Below are 16653 nucleotides of genomic sequence, written 5' to 3'. Positions count from 1 at the left end.
GTGCCTTTATAGTAATAATGTTTAAAGAGCAGGAGTTTAACCAGGTCAGAAGCACTCCTGTGCTCTCAGAGATTCTGCACAATTCATGTAGGTAGAATGACTTGTGCACTCTGTTCCTACTCTGATGCTGGCAGTTAAGCTTGCAAAAGCAGATATAATCACAAGCACTTGGTTTTTCAAATATGCTTGCATACTTCAGTGATTGAAAACTAGCAGATGAGAAGTGGTTATCAAAAAGTTGTATTTCCTCAGGGCTAAAATGCTTTCTGACAGCAACAACACTCCCAGAATGAATGTCTTAGGTCTAAGCAATTATAGCTGATTTTCCCTTCAGGAGGATTGACTTGTTCAAGAAAAGATGTGGGAAAACTCAAATTCCAGCAATGGAATTGACTCCTTCCCCTTTGTGGAAGGTCACTGACCCATCTGATATAAAGTTGTACTGGCTTATTATATTTATTATATATTCTAATTAGTTGTGTTATTCTTGATTTATACTGGTGCTATTGAATCATAGAATCAACCAGCTTGGAAGAGACCTCCAAGCTCATCCAGTCCAACCTAGCACCCAGCCCTATCCAGTCAGCTAGGCTGTGGCACTAAGTGCCTCATCTAGTCTTCTTTTTAACACCTCCAGGGACAGTGACTCCACCACCTCCTTTTCCATTTCATCATCTGCAAGACATGGACAATTGTACCAGCAGTTATTTTATTTACCACAGAGGATGCTTGCTCATTCCTTTGCTTATAAAGCTATAAGTATACTGACAGTTTTCTGTTCCTGAGAGAACTGCTAAATTAGTATCTCATTTGTTAGGCGATTTGTTAGTTTTTGAAGGTACTGAGTGCTGAAGTCCCACAGAAATCATTAGAGACATCTTCTAAATACCCTTAAATTCTAGCCGTTGTCCCCATTTTTCCATAGTAATAATTCTTACCTCATTAGCCACTTCTATGTTTTCTTGCAAAAAAAACCCCAGTTGTACAAGATCTCAAGGCAAAGCAAAGCATTTCATCACTGTTGGACAACAGGTAGCAGGATGCCTATTAAATGCACTGCTGGCAAATCATCAGCTGGTTTCAGAAGTTGTATATCTCCAGGCAGAGTTACAGGCTCCAGCTAAATGAAAACCTGGCTAAATTGGACTGTATACATCCGGTTTTGCCCCAGGTTTGTCAGTTAAGTTCAATACATCTTCTTTTCAACACAATTTCACAATCCTGTGCTGAAGTTTGGAATTTTGAAGTCAATGCAACTACTCAGAGATGATGCCATAATTTTCTGTATGTTCCTCTCTGCACTTGGGCTGCTTGGACATCAAGAATCCATATTACAACAGCAGACAGTCAGTCTGTTCCCTTATGGATGGACTCTTTCCCATTTGACAGTTGCTGACAGCTGAAGAACATACTCCTACCACAAATTCTCATGGAGAAACAGGGAGACACAGGACCTGAATTAACCATGCAGTTTCTGGCTGCTGATTTTGAAACTGGCGTGAGTCTGAAATCTACACATAAATCCACTGTCACCCCGGATTAAAACTCAGATTGCTTCCAGGAGCAGGCAGAGCTGCACTGACTGTGTCTATGTGCTCACAGCAAGCCCCCTGGGAGCTGACTTACTGCAGAAGTGCTGCTCTGCTGGTGTGCATGCTGTATGCAACTGGTTATTCAAAAGCATTAACTTCAAAACATTACCTGTTGAAACTATTTTCCTGAGTGGAAATTATTCATTGCAGAACTTCTTTTCTTTAGATGGACAGAGCTGGGAGAGCTAACCAGAAGGTGTAAAATATCTAGAACTGCCAGAGTTGTAGATATCTTAAAGTCACAGAATCCAGAAATCACAGAATCTCAAGGAATCTCTAGTCTGACCCCCTGGCTCAAACAGGTTTTCTCAGGACTTTGGCCAGTAGAGCTTTGAAAACCCCAAAGGATTGAAACTGCACAACCTCCCTACGCAGTCAGCCATACTCCCTGACTATCTTTATGGGGAGAAAGTTTTTCTTTAGTTCTAGTCTAAGTCTTTTTTTCAAGCTTATAAATAAGTCTTATTTTCAAGCTTAATGACTCAGTGCTGGTCATTCTTCTCCTCCCCAAGCCCTGCTGCAAAGCACAAGGACTCTGGGAACATTTTAGTAAACACCAAGGCAAGGGTGACACAGAGTACCTCATTCCATGGTCTGTTTGCAGCCACTAAGTCGCCAGCTGAATCCAGTAGCAGTCCAACATTTGCCTTGTTCTTCCTCTAACCAGCAATTTGAAGTCCCTTTGCAAGTGTCTGCTCTAGCTGAACACTAACTTTTTTAATATCCCCTACATGCTTGGACAGTGCTTCTAAGTCACCTGTCCTGAGCCATTCCTGGCTTCAGTTGTCGTACACTGCCTTTTTGCATTGTAGCTCAGTTGCAAGTTACTTGTTTAGTCAAGCTGAGCCAACTCCTTTTCTGAAGCATCAGGATGGACCATCATCATCTCATCCTGTTGGCATTCTAAGAAGCAAAACTAACTAAAATGTATTTCTGTAAGGACAGATACTACTGTTTCTGTACTCTGTATTGCCTAACTAAAATACAACAATTGTGGAAAGCCACAGTTCCAGAAGCAGGTATTATGAGACTTTTCTATTGCACTAAATGCTGGATGCTTTCCAGTTGCTGCCCTGACCCTTTCAATTCTTGCAGCAGAAAAAGGGAAATAACCATGCCACCAGCTCATAAGAATTAATTGATGAAGGTGTAGAAAGCACTCTGACAATTATGATAGAAAGTGCTGCAGATGTTTTTGTTTAGTGCTACCAGCAAAGCACTGTGAACAAAGTGACAGTCATCTGGCTTTCAGATATATTAACTTTAAACTGAGGACCTGAGTGAGATAGCCTACTTTATTACCTGAGAGATCACGATTATTGTCACAAGTTAGCAAATTTAAGACCTCAGAAGCCTCACTTCTTGCTTTCCTTAATACATACCTCCATAAAAGCTACTCATAAACACAGTCCTTTTTACAATTACAAGGGGGAAGCTGCAAGGAGGGGAGCTTAGCACTGCGTAATTAGAACATACCTGCTTTCTCCATTTAGGCTGCACAGCCTCTGCTCCTCAGACACAAAAGTCAAACTCCATCCAGCTCCTCAGGGCCATACCACTGTCGTTTCTGCAGTAAGTATCTGAAATTGGCTAGTAGGTAGGAAGCAGGCTCGATAGTGTTCAAACACAGTGGCTCAAAACCTGTTCCCTTAGGGCATTCCTATGACATTTCCATACATCTGCATTTCCCTCAAGCCATTGGCTTACGAGTTTTACCCTGTGTCGATCCACTGCTCCCACTTGGATGGGGAAAAAAGTCCACTCAGCAGCAAAGTGTTAAGCACTGGTGCTTGCACAAAAGCAAGACTGTGCTTTGTTTTATTTTGCTATTTGTTTGGTTGGAGTTTCATAAATTAAGCTCTTCTGTTTCTGCATGTTTCAAGAAAGCACTTTTTTTTTCCCAGATCATTACAATTCCTCAGCACTTCCTCAGAAACAAGTCCCTCTCTATGTTGCACACTTCATTTTCTGCACTAAGTGCTGCCCCACAGCAGTAGCAATTACCATTTCAAAAGGAAATAAAGTAGCACAAATGCGTTTTACAACTCTCCAAATTTCATAATGGAAAACAGCTAAGGAGTGATTTGCAGTGTGGTGGTTAATTGTAAATCACTGTCAATGTCCTTTCCACACTCCCAAGTTTTGTAGGCTTGCCATGTGGCATGGAATTTAACAGACCATTTCTAATTATAGAACTTCAGTTTCTCTGACTTTAGCACTTGCCTTTTGTATCTTCTGCTCCAGAAGCCTCCTACATTCAGCACACACAGGGTAGATACTAAAGCTCTGTATGGAAGATTATTGTTTAGGTGTTTTCACGCAGCAGTCAACACACAACTATAGGCTTGGCTGCCCAGGGACAAGCTGCTCATTTTGTTCATAGCTACACTTAACTGCTGCCAGTTCTTTCATCTGCTGAGTTTGGTCAAAGCTTTTCAGATTAAAAAGGCTACCCAGAAAAGTTCCTAAATCTCAGATTATTTTGGGGAGGGGATTGTTGAAACCACTGATTTGAAGTCACCACACAAATACATCTTTCCATCTGGATTTGTATTCTAAAGCATAGCACTAGAGAAGGGCATGAAAGATAACCAAGGTCTTGCCGGCATTATGTTTTGAAGCAAGTAAAAATTTAACTTCAATTTAGATCAGAATTTTGTGGTTTGAACTCCTCCCTAGATGGGATATGTTGCAGATTTTTCCAGCTGAGCTGAAAGCTGCCCAGGGGGATTGTGGAGTCTCCCTTTCTGGAAATACTGAGGACTCACCTGGATGCATTCCAGCGTGATCTGGTATAGGTGATCCTGCTCTGGCAGGGAGAGTTGGACTGGATGATCTTTTGAGATCCCTTCCAGTCCCTAACATGCTGTAGTATTAAAATGTGGTGATGATGGGCGACAAGGGAATTTTCTGTGGCAATATAACCTCTGTTTCACTTACCCACGTGCAAAGAAGGCTTCCACTATCCCAGTGGAGCTGTATTTGCTGAGGTCTTTGGAGAATCTGTTTGTCCAGGGAGCAGACTTGCAAGTTCAAGGAAAGATGACCTTGTCACTGAAGAGGCAGATGAACTTTCAAACTATGGGCTTCCGATGATTATATCACAAGGAAAGATGCTCCTTTCAGAAGTACTGCTGTTGTGCAAAGTTACAAGACAGTTAGAGGAAGAAGCATCTCCAAGGGACAAAAGAAAGGAGCTGGCATGCATAGAAATGAGTAAAAATACATAGGCTAGTCATAGGGATGAAAGGCTAGCAGCTATGGAAAGCTGTTGCATCTTACATTCTTGGGAATTAGTGATTTAATTCCAGAAGTAGTAGGCAGAAAAGAGGTACAGGCATTTGGGGGTCAAATCTAGAGGGCACTGAATGACTTTGGTAAATAAATGGATTCCTTGGTACTCTAGGTTAGATATCTTCTGAATATAACTTCAGTATTACTAACCATTTGAAAAACACAATAGTCACTGCCAGCATAGTGGAGAATTTAACAGTTCAGATTAAAAATCTATCTAGATGAGATTTAACAATACTTTTGTTATCACATGTCTTGGAACATGAATATCACAGTATCACAGTATCATCAGGGTTGGAAGAGACCTCACAGATCATCAAGTCCAACCCTTTACCACAGAGCTCAAGGCTAGACCATGGCACCAAGTGCCACGTCCAATCCTGCCTTGAACTGCCCCAGAGACGGCAACTCCACCACCTCCCCGGGCAGCCCATTCCAGTGTCCAATGACTCTCTCAGTGAAGAACTTTCTCCTCACCTCCAGCCTAAATCTCCCCTGGCGCAGCCTGAGGCTGTGTCCTCTCGTTCTGGTGCTGGCCACCTGAGAGAAGAGAGCAACCTCCTCCTGGCCACAACCACCCCTCAGGTAGTTGTAGACAGCAATAAGGTCTCCCCTGAGCCTCCTCTTCTCCAGGCTAAACAATCCCAGCTCCCTCAGCCTCTCCTCGTAGGGCTGTGCTCAAGGCCTCTCACCAGCTTCGTCGCCCTTCTCTGGACACGCTCAAGCATCTCAATATCCCTCCTAAACTGGGGGGCCCAGAACTGAACACAGTACTCAAGGTGTGGTCTAACCAGTGCAGAGTACAGGGGCAGAATGACCTCCCTGCTCCTGCTGACCACACCATTCCTGATGCAGGCCAGGATGCCACTGGCTCTCTTGGCCACCTGGGCACACTGCTGGCTCATGTTCAGGTGGGTATCAATCAGCAATATATTCAAGCAAAGACTGGATGAGGCACTTAGTGCCGTGGTCTTGTTGACTGGATAGGGCTGGGTGCTAGGTTGGACTGGATCACAGACTCAACCAGGTTGGAAGAGACCTCCAAGATCATCCAGTCCAGGATGATCTTGGAGGTCTCTTCCAACCTGGTTGAGTCTGTGATCCTATGATTATGTCTAATGCAAATTAATCTCTATATGGTCAGCTACAGGGCATAGATATACTACCTTTTATGAAAGTTAGACAAAGGAAAAGCAGTACTTGGGAGTGTTACTATTTGCATATTACAGCTAATTAGCAAGCACAATAACATCATCCTAGGGGAAAGGTCCACTGGCAGCTTAATTCATTATCTTCTATTATTGTGCATCATGTTAAAATGACAAGCATCTTACGCTGTATAAGTCATCACAAATTTAATTAATATACCCAAACCTGACACAAGCATATCTGCTGGGTTTGTCCATGCTGAGTCCTCCTCAATTTTTGCACATGGCCTCTTCTTCAAAGTGCTTTTCCAGCTTCATTTGCTTTGAAACGTAACACGAATATGGCTTTGAATGTTTCTTAGTGAAAGTGTTAATGTTATGAAATTCTCAAGATTAGTTTAATATCCACTGTAGTTGCCACTGAAATATATATTTCAGGAAGGAGTGGGAGAGTACCTGAGGGGTGGTTGTAGCCAGGAGGAGGTTGCTCTCTTCTCTCAGGTGGCCAGCACCAGAACGAGAGGACACAGCCTCAAGCTACGCCAGGGGAAATTTAGGCTTGAGGTGAGGAGAAAGTTCTTCACTGAGAGAGTCATTGGACACTGGAATGGGCTGCCCGGGGAGGTGGTGAAGTCGCCATCCAAGGGAGGATTGGACGTGGCACTTGGTGCCATGGTCTAGCCTTGAGCTCTGTGGTAAAGGGTTGGACTTGATGATCTATGAGGTCTCTTCCAACCTTGATGATACTGTGATACTGTGATACTTGCAGCATTGACATTCTTAGATGTCCATTGGAAGGGAACAGAAAACAAGGACACATATCTCCTTAGACATACCTTTTACTTAACTGCCCTGGTGCATTTATTTGGCTCTTCATTTGATGGTTAAAAAGGTACCTGAATAATATTGAAGCTTGCAGCTGGTACCTGCACACAAAAGTCAGAGTCCCTCAGAAATGTTTTGTCTGACTTCTCTATAGGAAAGGGAAACACACACTTCATTGTACAACTGCATCTTAGATTCCTCTTCTCAGAGGCTTCTGGATAACAACTGGGCAGAACTTCCAACATGCTGGTCATTTGGCCAGTGCTGGCAAGTTGGCTGATGGTTTCATGTCTGAACACCACTAGCCTGGATGCATTCCTGTGTGATCTGGTACAAGGGATCCTGCTCTGGCAGGGGAGTTGGACTAGATGTACTTTTGAGCTCCTTTCCAGTCCCTAACATTCTGTGATTCTGAGTGATTCTGTGTAAATAAATTTCCTTGATACATACTGTGCTGAATGCATCCTTCTGAAAGAGAAAGGTTCATCCACTCACATGACCTTAGACTAGAGCCAACCCACAGGTTCTCCCAGGGTCAGAACTTCAGATCCCAGGGCAGACCATTGCAGGCCACTCCCCAGGCCTTCCATTAAATTTGTTACCAAGGAGAGAGTGGTGAGGGAGCAGTCCCCCACCCCGTCAGCAGCAGCCAGTTGTGCTGGCCAGGGTTGACTGTGGCAGGGCAAGAAGGAGCAGGATGCTCTTTTTGCTGCATGTAGGCACTTACTGCCTCCTTTGCCTTCGTGCCTCAAACACACAGTGACCTAATTTACTAAACATGAAATCAGTTTTTCACTAACTTAAGTTACCATAGTCTGCCAGAACATTTGCACAGTACACAGGTACTGTATCTGGCCACAGCAAGGGCTTTATTCCTTACTTGCACAATTCCTATCCTGGCTGAAAGGAATGGCATTCAGTGATAGCTGGGGCCTGATAACATGATCAGAAGACGTCCACAAGATGTTCCAGATTTACCTGAAGAAACTTCATCTTTCTCACTTTCAGAAAGGTGCTCTAATTGCCCAGGCTATAGCCTTATTGATTTAATATACTTTTTAGACTGGAGATTGGACCTCAACTTTCCCATGCCTCAGTGGCTCCTGCCACTGGCCTGCTGAAGAAATCCTGCCTTTGGCATTTTTGCTGCCTTAGGTAGGTGAAAGCCACATCGCTAAGATCAGTGTCATGAGCCAGACACACAGTTACTTAGAATCAGAGAATCTGTCAGGGTTGGAAAGGACCACAAAGATCATCCAGTTCCAACGCCCCTGCCAGTTACTTACCACTGTCATGACTTAGGTAGTCCCAGGCACACGTAGGAGCAGCTCAGCACCCAAAAGGCTGGTGGAAGGTGGAGCTGAGCACAAAGTTAGGTGGCAGCAGAGCAGAGGTTTTGAATATCTAGTTTGAGATTTAGGTACTTGAGTTAGCAAATGGTAGGCTACAGCACAGTATGCAACATAACATTATATAGTGCAGTCCATACTAACTTTAAACATGCCAGTCTAAGCACCCAAAGCATTGTCAATTATTCCATGCTGCTCAGTCTGTATTGCTTTGGTACCAAGCTAATCCAATTAAGCCTCTCTCATTACTTCCTCATCATGACTGTATTAATCATGCAAGATAGCTCTGTATAATGGTGCATGAGGAATTCACACTTCCATTTGTCTGTGCAGGCATAACTTGATGCCTGTCCTTTAACTTCTAAAATTAGGTTATGTGGAAGCTTCACCAAAGCTTCTGCCAGTCAAGGTACCATCATCATCATCTGTGAAATGTGATAGTATAATTGACAAGTAAGAAGAATTTATTTGGGTTGTGGATTTGTTTTTTTTCCAAGTGAAATTATGTGTACGATGTAAAGGCAACGCTAAGACTCCAGCATGCCATTAAACAGTTTGCTCCAGATCCAGGCTGGTTTAATCATTGCCTTTTAAAAGCATTTTAAATCATGATCTGGAAGGCAAACTAATAATAGCTTTTAGTATCAGTGTCTGCATACAGGACTGAGCAAGCAGGGCAGAATACTCTTTAATGTGACCACTTTTTTCAGAACAGACATTAAGTGAGGCTTTTTCATGCACAGTTGATTTTGTATCAACTGATTGACACCTTTGGGGGTCGTCTTTCCACTGACTTATAATTTTGCTCACTCTTGAAAAGGAAAAAAAAAGCCTTCTGCACACCCAGTATTCTCTAGTTAAAGCTGAAAATTCAACTCATCATATTTACACAATTAAAAGGAAAAAAAAAATCCATTCTGCGTTGTTTTTAATTGCAAATCCTACTCAAGGGACCAATTCTCCTGCTTAGGAGGCAGCCCTGTGCCTTCTACTAGAGAACCAACTGCAGTCAATTATGGTAATGAAATGTCAATAAATATAAAAATTTAATACAGCCTGCTCTTGGTGAGTGGCAGATGAGGACTTGCCTCCCAGACAAATTTGCTGGTGCTGCAAATATTAAATGCACCTGAAAGAGTAGCAGGTTGCCCAAGAGCTCTCCAGTAGAGGGATGGTGGGAGATCCAGGCATCTACTGGGTTTTTCCATTATGGCATCATTGCTGCACTAAGGCCATGGATATTCTTGACATCCAGACAACTTCTTATTGTGAAGTGAATAGCATATTTCCCCCCACAAACTGGGAATCACTGCACTAAGGCCATGGATATTCCTCATATCCAGACAACTTCTTACTGTGAATAGCATATTTCCTCCCACAAGCTGGGAATCACTGCACTAAGGCCATGGGTATTCTTGACATCCAGACAACTTCTTATTGTGAATAGCATATTTCCCCCACAAGCTGGGAATCACTGCACTAAGGCCATGGATATTCTTCACATCCAGACAACTTCTTATTGTGAAGTGAACAGCATATTTCCCCCACAAAATGGGAATCACTGCATTAAGGCCATGGGTATTCTTGACATCCAGACAACTTCTTATTGTGAATAGCGTATTTCCCCCACAAACTGGGAATCACTGCACTAAGGCCATGGATATTCCTCACATCCAGACAACTTCTTATTGTGAAGTGAACAGCATATTTCCCCCACAAAATGGGAATCACTGCACTAAGGCCATGGGTATTCTTGACATCCAGACAACTTCTTATTGTGAATAGCATATTTCCCCCCACAAACTGGGAATCACTGCACTAAAGCCATGGATATTCCTGACATCCAGACAGCTCCTCATTGTGAATAGCATATTTCCCCCATAAACTGGAAATCACTGCACTAAAGCCATGGATATTCTTGACGTCCACACAACTTCTTACTGTGAAGAGAATATTTCATATTTCCCCCCACAAACTGGAACCTCAGTGAGGGATTCTGAGTTGTGTCTCCCCCCCCCCCCCCTTTACAATTACAAAAGGGGAATTAAGTTGTTGAAGTCTATCTTTATGTGACCAGTTTCTTAATATGAAATAGTTGACTAGTGTCACTTTGTCAAACTGTTATTGAAGTTAAAAGTATCTGAAGTAGGTTACTTTTTTCCTGTAGCATTTCTGTGAGTATATATACTTATATATAAAGAAGCATATATAAGTGTATATATAGAAAGAGATAGAAGTAAGAGATGAACTAGAATGTAGTTGATGAAAGCTGGTTTGGCTGAAATTTCCAAAGAATCATAGAATCATAGAATCAGAATCAACCAGGTTGGAAGAGACCTCCAACATCATCCAGTCCAACCTAGCACCCAGCCCTAGCCAGTCAACTAGACCATCTAGCCAGTCAACTAGACCATGGCACTAAGTGCCTCATATACTCTTTTCTTCAACACCTCCAGGGACGGTGCCTCCACCACCTTCCTGGGCAACCCATTCCAATGCCAGTCACTCTCTCTGCCAACAACTTCCTCCTAACATCCAGCCTATACTTTCCCCGGCACAACTTGGGACTGTGTCTCCTTGTTCTATTGCTGGTTGTTTGGGAGAAGAGACCAACCCCCACCTGGCTACAATGTCCCTTCAGGTAGATGTAGACAGCAATGAGGTCACCCCTGAGCCTCCTCCCAGCTAAACAACCCCAGCTCCCTCAGCCTCTCCTCATAAGGTTTGTGCTCCAGGCCCCTCACCAGCTTTGTCACCCTTCTCTGGACACGTTCCAGCACCTCAACATCTCTCTTGAATTGAGGGGCCCAGAACTGGACACAGTACTCAAGGCATAGCCTGACCAGTGCTGAGTACAGAGACAGAATAACCTCCCTTGTCCTACTGGCCACACTGTTCCTGATGCAGGCTAGGATGCCACTGGCTCTCTTGGCCAGCTGGGCACACTGCTGGCTCATCTTCAGCCTATAAAGACTAGATCCTAGTTTTGTCACAGATATCTTTATCCCTTGGTAAGTGATTTCATGTCACTACTTCAGTTTTCCCAGGTGTAACAGGGCACAATAAAACCTACCTGAATGGATGCTTACACTTAGTCCCTTGGCTTCACTGAAGTACAAGCACAACTTGAAATGCTTTGCAGAGTTGAAGTGGTGTTATTCTTAACATCCACACCAAAAAATGTGTAACTTCATTGTTCTTGTACATTGCCTTCAGTCAATGTCTTGGGAGCACTAAGAGCAGATATAAATAAAATGTCTTATTAAAAATCAGCAACTTATTGATTATATTAAGCTCATCCCTAGGAGGAGTTATTTTTAGTTCTTTTCAGTCATCTCTCTTTCTCAGCTGAAATTTTGTCAGGTGTAAAGTTTTCCCACTTTTTTATTGTCTTGCTTTAATTCTGTTTAAGCTTGAACAAAATCAGGTCAATGGTTTTAAAATCAAAAGACATCTTTAAAAAGAGAAACTCCTGAACAGTTATCTTTTAAAAATACATTTTAAGGGATCAGTGCATGGAAAACCAAAATTCTCCTGTATTGGTGTGTTTCATTGGTGAGTCATGACTATTATTCATGAACCACCTTATAATGGGAGACCTTAAAGATGGTGCTAGAGTACTGGTGCCTTAAACCTTAACTCCAAGTGTGCACTTAGCACTGCGCTTATTCTTGGTTTAGAGGCAGACTCTTCAAGAAAAGACTGGATGAGGCACTTAGTGCCGTGGTCTAGTTGACTGGATAGGGCTGGGGGATAGGTTGGACTGGATGATCTTTGAGGTCTCTTCCAACCTGGTTGATTCTGTGCTTACATGAAGGGTGGATGGCAGTTTCCCTGTTGTAAGGAAGGCTCCCAAAGCAAAAAGACATTGGTAATATTAGAGCATTTTGAAAAGGTTTCAACAATCTGTTTAGGGCTCAGCCAGTTGGTCAGGAGTGGCTCATCACAGGAATAAGCAATGCACCTGGGCATTTGCATGGGGCAGTGGCGCTTGTAGGAGTTACCTATCACACTGGTGAGAACAGGGCTAAGCTAAAGGCCATTCATCTGAAGTAGCTGCTCAGATCACCCAGGTTCCTGATACACCAGCTGCATCCTGCTCCATGCTGCTCTTGCTACACTGGAGCTGACTGGTCACATAGCCCTTGCTCAGAGCCAGTACAGCCCAGCCCTGCACTTCACCTTCACATCACAGTGTTCCTGTAGGCTGTGGAACCAGAGCATTTCTCCACTGGACATCCTAAGACAACACGTGCACACCTCTGAGTGGCAGAGGCTGATACAGCCATCTGCCTGAAAACTCCTCTTAATGGAACTGACATCAGCCAGGAAAGTCTCAGTGTGCAAGCAGTGGGGAGGCTTTCTGAGATGCAAGGATTGGCCCAGCGGTGTGTCACTTATGACAAGCTTGTGAACATTACCTTTTCTAATGCAGTGCATTAGTTCCAGCTTTCTGTGGGGTCTGTATATACAAGTGGTACTTTGGAAAGCTGATAGAGAGGTTAGCCTCCCTCGAAGATAAATAGACAGCATGACAAGGACAGCAGAGCACCAGAACAGTCCTACTTCTGTCTCACCTCAGAGAAAGTGTTTCTGTGTGCTGTGGTTGCTGCCTGGGACAATGCAAGTCCAGCTGGCCTGTGTCACACACCTGCCTGCTCTTCCTTCGCTAGCAGGGGAGGGCTCTCCAAAATAAATCTGTTGGAACTGACTCCAACAAATACCAGGTTTCTGTGTAGCTAAGGAGAACAAAAACCACCCACACAATATCTCTGTTTCCTGTGGGAATACACCGACATTTCTGGGCTTGAATAGGTGCTTCTGGCCAAGTTACGGACATGGGACAATTTCCCATGAATACCATTATGTCCCTCTGGGGTGATGCACTCAGTATAGGCACAAAGCTTTTCTTCCTAAGGTCATGCAACTACAATGAGAACTAGAGACACTGAGTGAATAGAGGAGGCTGATATGGGGACAGCAACCAGTGTCACATGCAGTTTTCATCTAGAAAGCTTCTAAAAAAGCTAATACAGACAAACTAATACTCACACTGCTATGACATACCAGGCAGATTTATGGGCTAATAATAGAATCACAGAATCCCAGAATGTTAGAAGAGACCTCCAGAGACCATGGAGTTCAACCCTCCTGCCAAAGCTGGATCCCCTAGGGTAGTCCACACCAGCGTGCATCCAGACGGGTTTTGAAAGTCACCAGAGAAGGAGACTCCACAACCTCTTTGGGCAGCCTGTTCCAGGGATCTGTCACCCTCACTGTAAAAATGTTTCTTCTCCTCATGTTGAGGTGAAACCTTCTATGTTCAAGTTTGTATCTATTGTTCCTTGTCTTACTACTGTGCACTACCAAGAAGAGATTGGCCCCCTCCACTTGACACCCACCCCTGAGATATTTATCCTCTCATTTTTCTCTCCTCAAGACTAAACAGCCCCAGGTCTGTCAGTCTCTCTTTGTAAGGGAGATGCTGATGTCCCTTAATCACATATTTTCAGTATAGGCCATTGTTAAAATCAGTTTAGACATAAAATCATCTGGACTTGCTAACATGGTCTAGTTGATTGGACAGGGCTGGATGCTAGGTTGGACTAGATGATCTTGGAGGTCTCTTCCAACCTAGCTGATTCTATGATTCTTGTATCCATCCATATGTGATTGCTTGAAAGGTCCTAAAATGGTACTGCAGGTGTGACAACCAAACAGCAATGCAATTCTCTTTCACAGGTGGATTATTCTGTAATAGCATCCCAGGCTGGAGCCACCCTCAACAACCTCATGAGCCACGCACAAGAGCTGGTAGCAAAGCTCCGTTCCCTGCAGTTTGATCTACGAGAATTCGTATGTCTCAAATTCCTGGTGCTGTTTAGTTTAGGTAAGTACACTCCACTCTTCATGCTGAATAAGTGTGGTTATGGGGTTTTTTTTTCCTAAAGCCACTGACAAATTTTGCTGTGGTGTTTGGTTTTTTTTCCTGAAAAACATGGGTTTGGGATACCTTTAATGAGGTTCACATTAATCCGGGGTTTTGTGGTAGTTTTAATTAGCCCTTGCAGGAAAACTATATATAAGGATTGAAAGTGGCTTCCTATGGAAATGATTCCTGAAACCTATGTAATTTAGTAGGCTGTTTTAAGCTTTCTTTATTTTTGGATGTGGTTTCTGAGTAGCTCAGGATAAAATGCTATTAGAAAGTCTAGAGGACAGCTAGAATCACAGACTGCCATGTTTTCCTAAGATAAGGAATACAGATATATAAAGCAGATGGAGTGGGGATATGGTTGAAATATCCCTCTTTTACAAAGGCATTTGTGGTAAGTATAACCAGTCTTCTTTGCATGTGATGGCTGTCACCTCATAAGCCATACATCAGGAATGCATCTTACAGTTTTTAAAGTGAAAGGAACTCTTAAAGTGTAAGTTAATGATAATAACAGACCTGTCTAGGAAGTAACCTTTAAAGGGTAGTTTGTTTTGTACTGGTGAGGAGGACACGTAATCAGAGAATCATAGAATGTCAGGGGCTGGATGGGACCTTGAAAGATCATAGAATCAACCAGGCTGCAAGAGACCTCCAAGATCATCCAGTCCAACCTAGCACCCAGCCCTGTCCAGTCAACTAGACCATGGCACTAAGTGCCTCGTTTAGTTTTCGCTTGAACACTTCCAGGGACAGTGACTCCACCACCTCCCTGGGCAGCCCATTCCAATGCCAATCACTCTCTCTTTGAACTTTCTCCTAACATCCAGCCTAGACCTCCCCCTGGCACAACTTGAGACTGTGTCCCCTTGTTCTGTTGCTGGTTGCCTGAGAGAAGAGCAACCTTCACCTGGCTACAGCCTCCTTTCAGGTAGTTGTAGACAGCAATGAGGTCAGCCCTGAGCCTCCTCCAGGCTAAACATCCCCAGCTCCCTCAGCCTCTCCTCACAGAGCTGTGCTCCAGGCCCCTCACCAGCTTTGTCACCCTTCTCTGGACACATTCCAGTATCTCAACATCTCTCTTGAATTGAGGAGCCCACAACTGGACACAGTAATCCAGATGTGGCCTAACCAGCGTTGAGTATAAAGGAATAACCTCCCTTGTCCTACTGGCCACACTGTTCCTGATGCAGTCCAGGATGCCATTGGCTCTCTTGGCCACCTGGGCACACTCCTGGGTCATGTTTGCCTACTATCTATAAGTACCCCCAGGTCCCTTTCTTCCTGGCTGCTCTTCAGCCACTCTTTCCCCAGCCTGTAGCACCGCTTTGCGTTGTTGTGACCGAAGTGTAGAACCCTGCACTTGGCCGTGTTAAATCTCATCCCATTGGCCTCTGCACCTTATTTTTCTGTAGCATATAACCAGTATAGACTATGGTACACATTACCAAAAGTTACAGATACAAATAAGTACAAATTGTCTTTGCTAATTGCTGCTTGAAATCAAGATACTTTTTTCAGATAGAAGATGACATGTCAGTTAAATTCATCTTTTCTAATTTTCACCACCAAATTTGACATCAGTTTGGAAACTCCTTTCTTTGTCAGAAAGTGGAATTGGACATTTCAGACAAAAGGAAGCCACTTCACATTTCCTGCTGAATTCTCTGACTCTGGGGCTGAAATAGATTGGCATGCTCCACAGAGATGCAATCTTGGCATCACTAGAGCCAAACAGAATTTCATACTGTTTCTACTGGAGCCTAAATTTGTCTCATTCTTTTCTTTGATGTGCTTCCTATCACAGAATAAAGTTCACATAGGTTTTTTTTTTTAGCATTTTCAAATGAATGATGCTTGAAGAACCAGATGAGTGTCTTACATGGGATACTTTCCATCACCTTCTGCTGCAACAGATCTCTTCATTTTACCATCTGGTAGCTTTACAGACTGGTCACTTAACCTGAAATCAGCCACTGCTTTCTCTCTACCAAAACTTCCCATTTGTCCTGCTAGTTTTTATTATCTGAACTCAGCAAGGATGATTTGTCAAACCTCCCATTAGAGCAGTTTGTAAAGTGAAATGCCAATAGGAAGAAAGTTAGACATCATTTGACCCATGTCCAGGCACTTGTCTGCCTGTGGAGGTAAATGCTAGACTAGGCAGCAGCTGACTGGTGCTGCTCCCTTATCATTGTCAGGACATGGATAAATGTAGTTCATTTAAGAAATGAAGGCTTTATCAATGGACAAATAATTGCAGAGCCATTATTGATCTCACATCTCACTTAGCATGAGACAAGGGGATTCTCTAGAAATGGTAAAGGTTTAATCACTGTGGATGGCAAACAGTGGCCTTTGTTTAAACAAAGCCAAGCAAGAAAAAATCCAAACCAAAAAATAACTCAGTTTTCAAACAAACCACAGCCTTACTTAAGGGTTCAGCAGAAATCCATCTGGATCCACAATGCTCTATTCCTGTTTCTGTTAAGTAAGAGAAATAGCAGGAA

General features: G+C 43.3%; 1 protein-coding gene across 1 annotated transcript in view; it reads left to right on the top strand.

Annotated features, from left to right (window-relative positions):
- Window positions 1-16653, top strand: part of NR5A2 (nuclear receptor subfamily 5 group A member 2) — a 95009-nt gene that overhangs the window by 53334 nt on the left and 25022 nt on the right. Inside the window, exon 6 of the mRNA XM_064148276.1 lies at window positions 13951-14098. Within this exon, the coding sequence (XP_064004346.1) occupies window positions 13951-14098 (148 nt within the window). The remainder of the gene's footprint in view (window positions 1-13950; window positions 14099-16653) is intronic.

This window comes from Pogoniulus pusillus, chromosome 8 (genome assembly GCF_015220805.1).
Source record: "Pogoniulus pusillus isolate bPogPus1 chromosome 8, bPogPus1.pri, whole genome shotgun sequence".
Lineage (NCBI taxonomy): Eukaryota > Metazoa > Chordata > Aves > Piciformes > Lybiidae > Pogoniulus > Pogoniulus pusillus.
The sequence above is the reverse complement of the archived record's forward strand: the minus strand, read 5'-3'. Positions and strand labels throughout refer to the sequence as shown.